Below are 15,921 nucleotides of genomic sequence, written 5' to 3'. Positions count from 1 at the left end.
CTAGTGTGCCGACAGTGGCATTATTTCGACTTAGCCTTCTAGGTCTGCACCACTTCCTCTACCTTGCCTCTGCCAATTGTGCCTTGTCTCTCTAGTTTGGGAAGTCTCTATTTGTTCACGCGCTGTGTGCTGTAGGCAGTGAACGAATCCACGAGGGCATAGGCGGTTGCTCGGTGGCCGGAACGTGAGTTGAGAACAGACTTGTTGCTATATGTTACTTTCAGCCTGTGCCCGAAACCCAATAAATGGAGGCAAAAAAGATCTGTGAGTTATGTATTTGCTGTTAGTTCGCCTATGTTCTGTGTACGTCAGACACACGATGTGTGCATAATTGATCGTGGCAAGCAAGCAACATTCAATGCTGAACAGGTAATGTAATCGGATGAATACTATAACTGCCATTATGTAACAACTGCCTCTGTGTGGTGTATCGCCAGGATGTGGTGATAATTGATTCCAAAGAGTTGGTGGCCCACAGTGGTTTATGTTTACTGTACAGTTTTACAGACCTTGAACGAGTGTATGCTGTCAGTGGACGGTTGGCTTGCTTGACTTCGTATGTTACGATTACACGTGGCTTACGATAAATACAGGCCTCAGCGCTCGTTTGTGTGACGTCAGCAATGTAGTTTTATTGCTAGCCGACACAAATGCATGAAACCTGAGGCCCGTATTACGTTGTAAAAAGTCTTTCTCAAAACTTTCGTCAAACCTCTACGACCAAGCTGTTTCACTGGACCTATAACACTGCCGTAATATTTTTCGTCGTATTTGGTTGGTAATGGATGCCGAGCAGTTAACCGCCAGTACAACAGCACATGTTGTTGGCGAGAGCATTGCTTGAAAAGAAAGAGACATGGGAACGATGGTGGGTGAAACCATGGATAGCGAGAAGAGAAACTCAAAGTGTTCACCAGAATTTGTTTTGTGACTATAGTGCGAGGACATAAAGAACAACGAAAATTATTTATTACAGGCGAACAAACATTTCAGTTTGTGCTCATGAAAGGGGCCCTTCATATGTGTATACACAATGCTCATTTAAAACATACCAGTTTTTAATTTCATTAATAATAATCAATGTTTTTGGAAGGCCTGCAACTATGTCATTCACGTTTTAAATAATGAAACACTGTTTACGTCTTTTTTCATGCTTCATACTACACGTTTCGAGAATTTATTTTCATTATCAAGACGAAATATTTGCATACGTGTTTTATTTGGTGTTTGTATGTGTGTTGTTTTGCCTCCGTCTTTCCCCGAACTCACTGGGTAGTCAGCAGATGATACATTGTAACTTACCGGTTCAGGCCACAGTCCGTGAAATGACATTACAGGTTAAAACGCAAATGAAAACAGGACGAATAGAATTAATTTAATAAAGTGACGAATTTTTCTATAGCGACGACTGAAACCACATTTTTAAGTGTCCCTTACACCGTGGTACCAGTAATATTATATCGAAAGAAATGAAATATCTAATAAGAAAAGCGAGATGCTTCCCAATTTTGGTATCCCTCCCGCCAATGAAAAGAACTCTCACGAATCAAAAGAAAGATAATGAGTCTGATATTTTATATCTCGTTCTGTAAAGTGGCAAACAACGTTGGTAAGTTTAATGTATCTACTCGTGTATTTGAGGCAAATTTTATGCTAATAATCTGCTCGATAAGTTCTTAAATTAACTCACTATAGTTAGTCCATATTACAGATCGTTCATTGTAGTAAATTTATGATTTTATTTCAGCGTTTTCCACAGGAGAATGCGAAATTTTCTGTGCGTTTAGGAATACAAGTGAATTCGGTGAGAATCGTTGTCAGCTTCATCTGGTGACTATCACATATATCGCCGAAGAGAGGAGAAGTCAATTTACAGCTGTCGCATCGTGTTTGCCACACTGAGTTTCTACGTATGCGCGACTCAATTATCCGACAAGTACAAATTATATCGCCCGCTTAGCGAGTGGCCGTGATGGTGCAGACGACGTCGCAGTGTCTGTGTATGAGCGAGCATGTATGTGTTTCGGAATAGCTAGTGCGAATCTTGGTGGTGGATAGTGTATTATCTCCAGTACTTCGCCTTGGCCTATGAGAGAAGAAGAGGTGGCGACTTTAAGGAGATGATCATCAGAATAAAAACCAACGCCCTGGTCTTGTTTGTCGTAGAATGAAACAATATGAGTCTGTTGTTGGCATTCCGTCTGTCGGTCAGAGACGTTAAGTTCAGTGGCCCGTTGGAGTTATTCAGTGGGAGTGACTATTATTTTTTCGCAGTGTGTTTCACTCTCTCCATTCTCTCTTGCCGCTGCCACTAACAGAGTACGCATTATATCAGTCCAGACGGTCTCACGCCTGCCAGTGACACAGGTAAGTCACTTGACTCCGCATTTATTAATCAGTCGGTAATACTAAGCAGTTACTCAACTCACTCGATAGGCACGGAATCCGCCGAAATGACGTCCAACTGTAAGAAATGAAACATACTGGAAGCTCTTCATTATTACTACTTAAGATATCTGACGATATTTTTTGACAATATAGTTATACATATAAAGAAAAGAACACTTTTCTAATATGTATAGACCGTGATTTTCAGCTCCCACTAGTTTTGTTTTGAGACTGGGCTACCATAGTAATGGAAATCTGGTTTATTTACGTGTAAAACTTTTTCCACGTAATTCTAAGTGCAGCTTAAGTTTTTATAGTGTGAAATTTTCCCTTACCTAACCACATAATGTCCACTGAGAATAAAAGGCCAAATGTGTCCGCTTACATGCGTGATTGGAGCATGCAATAAATAACGCATATGCTGCCTTGCATAATGTGGGCATCCCAGATATTTCGTAAAACGTACAAGGTACCAAAATAAGTTTCACGGTAAGTGAAAGGACGCAAAGAGTCAAGTATCTTGATGTGTCTTCATGATTCAAAAGTATTTCATCTACCGAGATATTGACGCAGGCCTAGACCGCGCACGGCTACCCCGCGAGGCCGAAAGTATCTAGACACTCCTATGTAGAGCGAAATCGACCACTAGGTGTTAGGAGAGACGAATCCCACAACACGAAGGAAGCGGGGAATATTGTGTTATCAGCAGGGAAGCAGTAAGAGCAGAATGGGTCGGTCAGCAGAGCTCAGTGACCTCGAACATGGAAGTCACCAGAGTAAAAAATGCATGTTGTTGTTGTTCCCGTTGTTGTGGTCTTCGGTCCTGAGACTGGTTTGATGCAGCTCTCCATGCTACTCTATCCTGTGCAAGCTTCTTCATCTCCCAGTACTTACTGCAACCTACATCCTTCTGAATCTGCTTAGTGTATTCATCTCTTGGTCTCCCTCTATTATTTTTACCCTCCATGCTGCTCTCCAATGCTAAATTTGTGATCCCTTGATGCCTCAGAACATGTCCTACCAACCGGTCCCTTCTTCTTGTCAAGTTGTGCCACAAACTCCTCTTCTCCCCAATTATATTCAATACCTCCCCAGTAGTTATGTTATCTACCCATCTAATCTTCAGCATTCTTCTGTAGCACCACATTTCGAAAGCTTCTATTCTCTTCTTGTCCAAACAAAAAATGCATAGTGGCGTTTAAACCACTGTCATGATGTTGTGAAGTGGAAACACGAAGGAACAACCACACATAAACCGGGACCAGACAGACCTCATGTACTGATGGACAGGGACCGCCGAACATCGCATGAAATAATCGGAAGGAATGACTCGTGAGTCCCAAAGTGCTAGCAGCAGTCCATCTAGTACGCTTACGGTGCGTGGCGAGTCAAAAAGAGTGGGATACAGTGGTCGAGTGGCTCCTCGTATGTCACACATTCCTGCAGAAAATGCTAAACGACGCTTGAGGAGGTGTAAGGAGCGACGCCACTGGAGAGTCGACAACTCGAGACAAGTGATTTGAAGTGATGAGTAACGCAGTGCAATGGGAGGTTTTGCGTTTGGTGAAAGGTTGGAGAGCGTTACCTGCTATCACGTGTAGTGCCGACAGTAAATGGACATGTTATTACGGTATGGAGGTATTCTTCATGACCAGGGTGTCGTCTCCTTATTGCGTTTAAGAAAACACTAAAGGCAGATGGATAGACTATGAACACACTTTACAGCACTGGCTATTGCATGTAGCAGAGGAACAGTTCGGAGATGATGACTGTTTACATCAGCACGACAGTGCAGCCTGTCATAAAGCAGCATCTTTGAGATAATGGTTTGTAGAGTAATAACATCTCTGAGATTAACTCGCCTGCGCAGAGTCCAGAACTGAACCCAGCGGAATGGAACACGTGTAGGATGAGTTAGAACGTCTGCTTCGCTCCAGACCACAGCATCCAACATCGCGATCTACTTTAGCTTCGGCTCTTGATGAAAAATGGGCTGTCATTGCTCCACAGACATAGACACCTCACTGAAAGTGTCCCCAGCGGATCATCTAGGCTGCACACAAGCGATTGGGAAACTTGATGTTTGAGAAAACTCTGAAGGAAAACTCTGAAGGAAAAGTCGAAGGATTTAGCGCCTAATGGAACATCGGAAGCACTAACAGTGGGCAGATACTTTTCGTCAGATAGTGTATATTCGCTGTATAGTGTCATGTAAAGATAAAAAAGAATGGAAAATGAGGCTTTAACGTTCCGTCGACGAAGATACTGATAGAGACGGAGCACAAGTTTGGACTGGGAAAGCAGATTTTCGAAGTTGCTGACCTAGAGCATCATTGAACGCTCTAAACTTGGCTACACGGGTTATCAGTCAACCCTCAAAAAAATATTGTTCACTGGCTAAACCTGTTTCGACGCATTAGTCATTTTCAGTAGTCCTTATTACTTCTTAGCCGATGACTGCGCCAAGCGTAGTAAGAATGAGCATCCTCTCAAAGAGACTTGAGGAGTTTGTCTATCGTACTGCTCTGTTACTCACTTAAAACATCTGGTCCTGAATTGCCGAGAGAGTGGCACTCCACCGTTCGACGGTCACTATGATTAATGAACCCTGGTGTAGGGTTGAAACAGCATCTAATGATATAAACAAACCTGTTCTGCCAGCTCAGTTCGATTTGACGCCCGGTCGGGTCAGAGCCGTTGTTGCCGCCAGAGGAGGCAGATCCGAGTACTGAATTTTGCAACCCGAATTCCTCAAAATCCCCTACTAATTTATTCATGTATCTCTGCTGCTATAACGTACACACAGAGTCGATAAATTGTCTTTATTTGCCATCCATACAATTTTAATGGCCAGATGTTTCATGCGAAACCAAGGATATAGCACACTGGCAGGCGTTAAGCAGTCTGTGGGTTGGTTACTTTCGATCAAACTTGACATTCAGGTGAAATCAAACTTCCTACCACGTTAAGGGTTCGAACCACCTCCTAGTCCTCGTATCGCTGGTGCTAGAGCAGTTTCATGCAGAAAGCATGTAAAAATGTGAAGAAGCATCATTCTGGACGACTACGGAAAACTGAACCAGACACATGGTATATGGACAACTTTCCAGCGTTCACCACACAAGTATCTTTGGAGGGTCCCTCAGGAATTCCAAATTCCTACGACTATCATGCAACGAGTACTCCGTAAAAATCATAGTTGTACTCTATCCGATTACAACTGCTGCAACCGCCAGGACCTGATGCGAAGCCAGAACGAATGAAGTTTGTTGTGGACGTTCTTGAACGTTGAAATAGTATGGTGATTTCCTAGCAACGCTACATTTTCCACTTTTTATTAGTTAGATTCAGTGAACAGACAAATGTAACGTCAGCGGCACAACCAGTCCACTTCCTTTTACTTGATGTTTGAGCGTATTGTTGAACAGTTCATCTTTCTTCAGATAAATGTTAAATCTGTAAGTGATCATGATATGCATCTGCTATATGGTTTACCACAATAACCGGCTGTTAACCAAAAGTTGTTTTGAAACAAGATGGTTCACCGCCACACTGAGCTAAGTGTGTGCGATGCATCTGTGATCAAGCGTATCGAGAACGTCGGATGGCAAAGCTGAGCACCAAGTCACGTTGTCCATTAGGCGCTAAATCCTTCGACTTTTCCTTCAGAGTTTTCTCAGACATCAAGTTTTCCAATTGATTGTGTGTAGCCTCGACGATTCGAATACTCGAATGGCTGACACCATCGCCGCAGTTGATTACAGACGTCTCGCGCTGAATGTGGTTGATGCTGGAATAAAAAAAATTAAACGTTTTCGTGCAACTGTAGGAGCAGATATCGAAACAGATTAATAAAAAAATTTACGTTTGTGAATCACAGAATCCATAAACGTTCTTGTAAGGTCTTTAGGCCACCACGGTTTATTCTTTTCTGCTAACCTCTTTATTGCATAGTGGACCTATTGAGATCAGACGTGATGGTAACTGCAGACGATTTATGTAAGAGGGTTTCAGCTGCTTTATTTTCTTGTGCATGATAATTTGTATCCTGTCATTCTGATCTACGGCTTCCGAGGTTCGCGTAAACGACTAGCTGCCAACTGTGGGATAGTTACTGTAAGACTGTAAAAACTGGAAATCTGTGGTAAGGACTTACGGGACCAAACTGCTGAGGTAAACGGTCCCTACGCCTACACACTACTTAATCTAACTTAAACTAAGTTACGCTATGGACAACACACACACACACCCATGCCCGAGGGAGGACTCGAACCTCCGACGTGGGGAGCCGCACGGACTGTGACAAGGCGCCCTAGACCGAGCGGCGTTTAAGACTGTGAAAATCATTCCAGTGATCTGTTCTTTCCCATTGAGACTTTTTTCTTTCTCAAACGATCTACGTCTAGATACATACTACGCAGCCACCACACGGTGCATGGCGGATGGATGCCCTGTAGTGGTAGGCGTTCCCTTTCCTGTTCCACTGATAAATGGGGCAAGGGATGAAACGACTGTCCATATGCTTCCACTCGAGTAATGATTTCTCTTTTCTTCCCTGTCCTTAGGCGAGATGTGTGCTGGTAGCATTAGAATCGTTTCACAGTCCGTCGCAAATGCTGAACCTCTAAACCTTCTCAGTGGCGTTTTTCGAAAGGGAAGTCTTCTCCTCCAGGGATTCCCGTTTGAGTTCACCGTGCATATCGGTAATCTCGTGTGCTGATCCCCGTAACAAATCTAGCAGCACGCCCCTGAAGTGCTTCGATGTCTTCCGTTAATCCGACCTGTTGTGCATCCCAAACACTTGAGCAGCACTCGAGAATGGACCTCACAAGAGTTCTTATTTACCGTAGAAATGAGCTATACATTGCTAGAATTCTCCCAGTAAAATTAAATGGACAATTCATTTTCCCTACAGCCGAACTTATGTGCTCCTAGCATTTCATGTCAGTTTGCAACTTTACGTCTAGACATTTAATCGATGTGACTGTGTAAACACTTTATTCCATTACAAGGTTGTTCTTCCTAATCATCTACATTAATTTACATTTTTCCACATTTAGAGCAAGCCGCATTTCATCATATCAAATAGAAATTCTGTCCAAATCACCTGTATCCTCCTACAGTCTCTCAAAGACGACAGTGTCCGGTACACTACATCGCCGCCAGAAAACAGTCTCATATTGCTGCTCACGCTATCCGACAGGCCGTTCATGTATACGGGGTGAAGTGAACATTAATAATGTTAAATCCTGCCTAGTCGTCAAAAGTGAGGTGTCTAGGAAACCTGCTTTCTCTGATCACTACACAACTATTGATGCAGATCGTATTAATGAGTTTTATTACTTTGAGAATTACATAGATGTGCCGCAAGCAAAGGATGACAAGCAAAATAAACAAGCTTCTTTAATATATTCAATTCCTAATACAAGTGAAGTAATACAGTTGACGCTTCTATTCAGCTCGCTAGTCTTGAAGCATCTCTGCGACCAGTCGGGCGCGGCACTTAATTCCTCTTCGCATAGAGACCGCTGCTGTTGCGTTGTCGTCCTAGAAACAGGTCAGTCAGCTTGCAATTGGCTGACGTCTAGTTCCCGACTGGTATGCCGGCGCTTGACTTAACGCCGTAACAAATACTCGTAAAACCGATAAACTGCAGGGACGGATTCCAGACTGAAAACGGAGGAGAAAAGGTCCTACGGACATATGTCTGGAGATGCGTTGTTGCCACGCTAGACAGTGCTGACGAATGACAGTTCCTCTGACCACGAGCCATATGTTTTTCCTGTGTTGTAGGTTGTGGCCGGCCGCAGTGGCCGAGCGATTCTAGGCGCTACAGTCAGGTACCGCGCGACCGCTACGGTGGCAGGTTCGAATCCTGCTTCGAGCATGGATGTGTGTGATGTCCTTAGGTTAGTTAGGTTTAAGTAGTTCTAAGTTCTAGGGGACTGATGACCTCAGAAGTTAAGTCCCATAGTGCTCAGTGCCATTTGAACCATTTTTTGCAGGTTGTGTTAGTGACGCAGCGTACTGCAAGCAGTAGAATGGCTCAGTATTCATGCCGGAAACGAGCTGAGACATTGTTTGTGTGCGACCAAGTAGATGGAAACAGTTGAGAGACAGCACGGCTATACCAAAACAAGTACCTTCACAGACACCAACTACGCCACACAACATTCCAGGCCCTTTTTGGAACGTTGGTGTGATCATGGGTCCTTTCAGACAGACGAACGTGCAGGAAAACGGCGGACGGTGTGAACACCAGATTTGGAGGACCGGATTCTGCAGGATATTGAGGCGAACCCTAGTAGAAGCTCCAGGCAACTGGCCCTGCCAACATGGTGTAAGTCAAAGAACGAATACGTGTATCCTGCATGAAAACCGCTACTTCTCTTTCACCTACAACGACTCCAAGAATCATTAGTAGCGAATTATCCTCTACGGGACGAATTTTGTCGATGGTTTTTGCACCAGATCATCACAGTTATGGGATTTCTATCATCAGTCCTCTTAACTGACGAAGCAACCTTTATCAGAAACTAGCATCATCGATGTGCATAATCGTCATGTATGGGCTACAGACAGGCCTCGGAGAATGGTTGAGGCGTCTCGTCAGCATCGGTTCAGCATCAACGTGTGGGCAGGGATTCTTGGCGACCATCTCGGCTTGTTCACGACATTAATACCGGACCATTCTGGTGCTTACAGTTCTCTGCGTTAATCACACAGCCTGCGACAAACAAGGAACACACGGCACATGGTCAGAGGAACATCCATTCGTCAGCGCCATGTGCCGGGCAACGATGCATTTCCGGACACATGTTCATAGGAACCTTTTTCCTCCATTTCCTATCAGGAATTCGTCCCTGCAGTCTGTCGGTTTTATTAACGTTCGCCCTATATAGAGAACAAAAGCGCTCTTATTGCACTTCCCTGACGACCTCCTGACTATACTCTTGTATTCAATAAGACCCGCCGTCCAGGATAAAATACTGGGTTCTGTTACTTAAAAAGCCTTAGAGCAAATCACTGACCTGAGATCCTATTCCGTATCCTCGGACCTTTGGTAACAGTCTCCTGTGTGCCACTCATCCCACTCAGGTACTAAACCCTGACAAGGTCAGTAGAAATTTCTAGCACGTGCGGTTTATGTGAAAGCGAATACTATGTCAACCCTTTCAGGTTTCAGCGTGTATGTTAGGCATCATAGTCATAGGGTTTCGTCGATTCAGCAAAATGCGATAGTCGTTTCTGGGTTGTTTAGACGCGTCACGTTCGATAAGCAGCTTATCTGCAGTGTTTCTGCTCCATTTACGCGACCTTCACCCGGATGTTGGCGACATACAGATGTCTCCTAAATTTGCATCTTTTATAATATTTCCAATAGTTTATGCCAAACGTAGAGAATAATTTCATTATTGAATATGACGAAGATGGTAGCCCGCGATGGCCTTCTGTCTCGTTTCATATAGATCGTGTGTTACACAACGACATTTTCGTTAAACCACGGGCAGTTAAAATTATCCGAAGGTTACTTCTGTATTCGATCTTTTTTCAGAATGCCATTAAGACTCGCAAGAAAGTGCTAAGATTAAACAATTCTATAAAGTCTACTCTTGTATTCTGTTCAGGGAATATGTCACCGCTGTACAAATCTGTTGTGTGTCCATCGGGGCTGTTCATTATACAACTCTCCTATGAGCATTAATACTTTGTGTCGATAGCAAATCGCTGTGCACGGCTGCAAACAAGAAAATAAAAGGAGAGAGAGTGATGAGAATAACATTTAGGATATTATTATGTAATTGATTATGGATCAGTATTTTATTTCTCAACAGGTAGATTATGTAATCTTACTCTATGTGGTTACCACTAAGTTCAACTGTAAGCGTCACCATTCGCTATACATTTTTATGCTCAGAGCGAATTTCTCTAGAAGATCTTTGACAGAACAGTGGATGGTGCATTGTGCTGCATAGTGGAAAGAACTGTTCAACGAGTTCAAAAATTAAGCAAGAAGCCATGTTAGATTATCATTCGTTTTGACAATCTGGTAGTTCTAGACTTCCTGCAGCTCCAAACGTGTCGATTGAAACTATCTTCGCTTCCACTGGTGAGGACTTGTGAGAAAGGATGCCTATTTTTGTGAGTGAAGACCTCTTGCACGCTTGGAACAATCAATGGGTAACAAGAGGGCAAAAAATAATTTAAAAAATTATTTGATAATTGGTTTCACACGATGAAGAGATGTATAGTTTTAGACCAGTCAGTTGTAAATGCGGCTACAGCGTTTTCTGCATGTGTTCTCTTATCCACATGTGCTCGAATTTTAACACACTGCGATGGATTGGCCATAGTATTTTCTGGTTTGGATATTTTTACACTTTGACAGTCACGCCACGGCTGCGATGGTTACGCGTACTTTATTTCGTTACTTCGATCATGCGAAATGTGGTCGTCATTTGTTTTGCTTTTGTGGCAGCATGTTTATGTCAAGTGTGCTCAAAATTCAGATGGTTCAAATGGCTCTGAGCACTATGGGACTTAACATCTGAGGTCATCAGTCCCCTATTTGGCTTAATGTTGCTGTGTATCCCGCTCCCTCCCTCCCTCCCTCCCTCCCTCCCTCCCTCCCTCCCCGAGAACACATGGAAATAATGTAGGAGCCATAAAACGTGGGTTCTGAAAAAGTCATTTTAAACCTGAGAACTATTTGTGATCTCGTTAAACTGATTTGTAAACTAAACCACAACTGTTAGGTGACCACTGGTGATGGTTTAAGTATGGCGAAGTGTGTGTGGTTCAAGTAAAACTTTATACAGTCGCAGAAGACTGTATAACTCTCAGATTACTTGTAAAACTGCAACAGCAGGAGAGAGGCGTCAGAAATAGGACAACAGATCCATCTGAGTTTGAGTAACAGAGACATTCACGAACGCAACACTAGAAGGAATACTGATCTTCGTTACCCTTAGGGGCATCAAAGAGTGATGTACGCAAGTATAGAAAAAATGATAATTAATTGAAACCCTCAGCTGCTGACAGGTGTTGTTGATACACCTCGATGGGGACAGCTGAAAACGCGTGCCCCGACCGTGACTCGAACCCGGGATCTCCTGCTTACATGGCAGACGCTCTATCCATCTTTTTCTTCTTCATTTTGTTCGATATAGTTCGTTGCGTTTGGTCTGGGTGGACGTCAAAAGACATCCGTTCAAGTTGATCGTTGATTCCTTGACCCAGTTTTTTTATTACAGAGAGCACGCACCCGTCTGACCGAACACGCTGAGCTAGCGAGCCGGCTCCATCTGAGCCACCGAGGACACGGATGAATAGCGCGACTGCAGGGACTTACCCCTTGCACACCTCCAGTGAGACCCACATTCCCAACTGTCCACAATCTACAAACGTAATGTTCCTAATTGGTATTTTCCCAGTCACTATCTTCATATATAAGTATAGAAACCTTTGGAAATTTCTGGCAGATAGTAGAATTCCATTCAGATGTGGATTGAAGGTGTTCCTCTTTAACAACTACTTTTATACCGAAGAGGAATATGTGAACAGAAACACTGGCCCATTACAAATGTGTAAATGCCCAATATGTAACCATACAAATATTTTTTCGGTCCCTTTTTTTCCTTTAAATGTGTTTCCTGTGTTCGTTCAGTTGACACCTTCCACATCGCAGCATTTATCGTGAGTTGTACAGAGTATCAGGGAGAGCATAAGGGAACAATTGACAGGAATGGGGGAAAGAAATACAGCAGAAGATGAATGGGTAGCTTTGAGGGATGAAGTAGTGAAGGCAGCAGAGGATCAAGTAGGTAAAAAGACGAGGGCTAGTAGAAATCCTTGGGTAACAGAAGAAATATTGAATTTAATTGATGAAAGGAGAAAATATAAAAATGCAGTAAATGAAGCAGGCAAAAAGGAATACAAACATCTCAAAACTGAGATCGACAGGAAGTGGAAAATGACTAAGCAGGGATGGCCAGAGGACACATGTAAGGATGTAGAGGCTTGTCTCACTAGGGTTAAGATAGATTCTGCCTACAGGAAAATTAAAGAGACCTTTGGAGAAAAGAGAGCCACTTGTATGAATATCAAGAGCTCAGATGGAAACTCAGTTATAAGCAAAGAAGGGAAAGCAGAAAGATGGAAGGAGTATATAAAGGGTCTATACAAGGGCGATGTACTTGAGGACAATATTATGGAAATGGAAGAGGATATAGATGAAGATGAAATGGGAGATACGATATTGCGTGAAGAGTTTGACAGAGCACTGAAAGACCTGAGTCGAAACAAGGCCCCGGGAGTAGACAACATTCCATTAGAACTACTGACGGCCTTGGGAGAGCCAGTTCTGACAAAACTGCACCATCTGGTGAGCAAGATGTACGAGAAAGGCGAAATACCCTCAGACTTCAAGAATAATATAATAATTCCAATCCCAAAGGAAGTAGGTGTTGACAGATGTGAAAAGTACCGAACTATCAGTTTAATAAGTCACAGCTGCAAAATACTAACGTGAATTCTTTACAGATGAATGGAAAAACTAGTAGAAGCCGACCTCGGCGAAGATCAGTTTGGATTCCACAGAAATGTTGGAACACGTGAGGCAATACTGACCCTGCGACTTATCTTAGAAAATAGATTAAGGAAAGGCAAAGCTACATTTCTAGCATTTGTAGACTTAGAGAAAGATTTTGACAATGTTGACTGGAATATTCTCTTTCAAATTCTAAAGCTGGCAGGGGTAAAATACAGGGAGCGAAAGGCTACTTACAATTTGTACAGAAACCAGATGGCAGTTATGAGAGTCGAGGGGCATGAAAGGGAAGCAGCGGTTGGGAAGGGAGTGAGACAGGGTTGTAGCCTGTCCCCGATGTTATTCAATCTGTATATTGAGCAAGCAGTAAAGGAAACAAAAGAAAAATTCGGAGTAGGTATTAAAGTCCACGGAGGAGAAATAAAAACGTTGAGGTTCGCGGATGACATTGTAACTCTGTCAGAGACAGCAAAGGACTTGGACGAGCAGTTGAACGGAATGGATAGTGTCTTGAAAGGAGGATATAAGATGAACATCAACAAAAGCAAAACGAGGATAATGGAATGTAGTCGTATTAAATCGGGCGATGCTGAGGGAATTAGATTAGGAAATGAGACACTTAAAGTAGTAAAGGAGTTTTGCTATTTGGGGAGCAAAATAACTGATGATGGTCGAAGTAGAGAGGATATAAAATGTAGACTGGCAATGGCAAGGAAAGCGTTTCTGAAGAAGAGAAATTTGTTAACATCGAGTATAGATTTAAGTGTCAGGAAGTAGTTTCTGAAAGTATTTGCATGGAGTGTAGCCATGTATGGAAGTGAAACATGGACGATAAATAGTTTAGACAAGAAGAGAATAGAAGCTTTCGAAATGTGGTGCTACAGAAGAATGCTTAAGAATTAGAATTGGAATTAGAATTGGGGAGAATGCTGAAGAATAGAATTGGGGAGAAGAGGCGTTTGCGGCACAACTTGACAAGAAGAAGGGACCGGTTGGTAGGACATGTTCTGAGGCATCAAGGGATCACAAATTTAGCATTGGAGGGCAGCGTGGAGGATAAAAATCGTAGAGGGAGACCATGAGATGAATACACTAAACAGATACAGACGGATGTAGGTTGCAGTGGGTACTGGGAGATGAAGAAGCTTGCACAGGATAGAGTAGCATGGAGAGCTGCATCAAGCCAGTCTCAGGACTGAAGACGACAACAACAACAACAACAACAACAACAAGAAGATGGTGTACGGGACGTGTAACTCACCTGGTCGCCTGAGCGCTGCGCCGTCCAAGTAGCAGACGACGCGAGTGGCGCCCAAGGCGGCGGCGCTCGTCCAACAGGTGGCGGCAGCCGCGAGCAGCAGCAGCGGGACCTTCGCCATGGCCGGGTGTCGGTGTGGCACTGTGCGGGCGCAGACAGCTGTCGGCGCTCCGTCGCGGTCACCGCAGTGTCGCCGGGAGGGGGCAGTACCGCGAATCGTAACTTCTGGAGGGGACCGCTGACGTCGCTCGCTAAGTGGCCGCGCACGGCCCCCTCACACAATCCCACGACCGGGCGTGCCCCTCTGCATACGCGTCAATGTTAAGAACAGAAGCGCGGATCACACTTACGCCAAGGAGTGTAAAATTCTCTTCAACATTAGGGCTCAGCAGATCCCTGCTACAGCCTCGATTTAATGTTGACCATGTTTCTTCCCTTTTTCCTTTTTTTTTTTCATTAACCAATCAATAAACGAAACCACAGAAAAGTTTGGGAGAGGAAGTTCCCCTATATCTACACGACTGCACTGCTATTCATTCACACTTGCGCGTTTGGTGGGCAGTTCATAGCCCTATAGTAGCTCGGTATGAGCACAACATTAAGAACTCTGCGAATTTTTAAGTCGATTAGAGGGGATGCGTTTGAATGACTCTGATATTGTAGTAAATTTTGATGTGGTTTCTCCCGTTACTCGTGTTCACATGGTTCAAATGGCTCTGAGCACCATGCGACTTAACTTCTGAGGTCATCAGTCCCTTAGACTTAGAACTACTTATACCTAACTAACCTAAGGACATCACACACATCCATGCCCGAGACAGGATTCCAACCTGCGACTGTAGCAGCCGTGTGGTTCCGGACTGAAGCGCCTAGAACCGCTCGGCCACAGAGGCCGGCAGTAGAACATTCCTCTGGCCGCGCTTCACAATGGTTTTATAGACTCGTTTTCCCTTATCAGTTGTGTCCCATTCTGTCTGCCATGTAACAATTATCCTCTTGTTTAATTCCGTCTGTCGGTTATGTCTTGTCCAGTTATTTCTCTTGTTTTGTCACGTCTTCCCCTCTTCAGCCAGCACGCAGCTGCTCTGTGGCGAATTGTAATGTCTTTACGGAAAACTCACAGTACCACTCACAGTGCCTCAATCGAGGTCGTGCCGAAAACCCCCGAGACGGTGAGTAGAACATTAAAAAAAAAAGGTTCAAATGACTCTAAGCACTATGGGACCTATCATCTGAGGTCATAAGTCTCCTATACTTAGAACTACTTAAACCTAACTAACCTAATGACATCACACACATCCATTCCCGATGCAGGATTCGAACCTGCGACCGTAGCAGCAGCGCGGTTCCAGACTGAAGCACCTAGAACCGCTTGGCGACAGCGGACGGCTCGCCATCCGGCTGAACGTGAAGGGTACATCTTACCTCGGTTTACAGTGCTCATGTCATCTCGGATCCTGACAGTTTATCAGCTGAATTAGCCCATCTCGAAGCCGCTTTCTTCAGGATGGATATAGTAACAGACAGATTACACATGCCTAACGCTATGACCAGCTTTGAGTGATAATAACACCGAGGTGGCACCAAAGTCTGCGGCCTTTTTACCTCACGCAATGAGTATTTGGAACAGGAAATATATGTGAAGTATGTTTTTCGATCACCACCTTAGGGTCCTTTTAGGTTCCACAAAGGATAATCTTGGTTAGCGTAAGGCGGGTGTCCCCAT

The 15,921-nt window shown here is 43.9% G+C and overlaps 1 protein-coding gene across 1 annotated transcript in view; it reads right to left on the bottom strand.

The window, feature by feature from the left end:
* The window catches only part of LOC126470865 (chitinase-like protein Idgf4), a 47,349-nt gene extending 32,990 nt beyond the window's left edge, over positions 1–14,359 (bottom strand). The window contains exon 1 of the mRNA XM_050098884.1: positions 14,199–14,359. Within this exon, the coding sequence (XP_049954841.1) occupies positions 14,199–14,316 (118 nt within the window). The 5' untranslated portion in view covers positions 14,317–14,359. The remainder of the gene's footprint in view (positions 1–14,198) is intronic.
* Positions 14,360–15,921: the final 1,562 nt, after the last annotated feature.

This window comes from Schistocerca serialis, chromosome 1, assembly GCF_023864345.2.
Source record: "Schistocerca serialis cubense isolate TAMUIC-IGC-003099 chromosome 1, iqSchSeri2.2, whole genome shotgun sequence".
Classification (NCBI taxonomy): Eukaryota; Metazoa; Arthropoda; class Insecta; order Orthoptera; family Acrididae; genus Schistocerca; species Schistocerca serialis.
The sequence above is the reverse complement of the archived record's forward strand: the minus strand, read 5'-3'. Positions and strand labels throughout refer to the sequence as shown.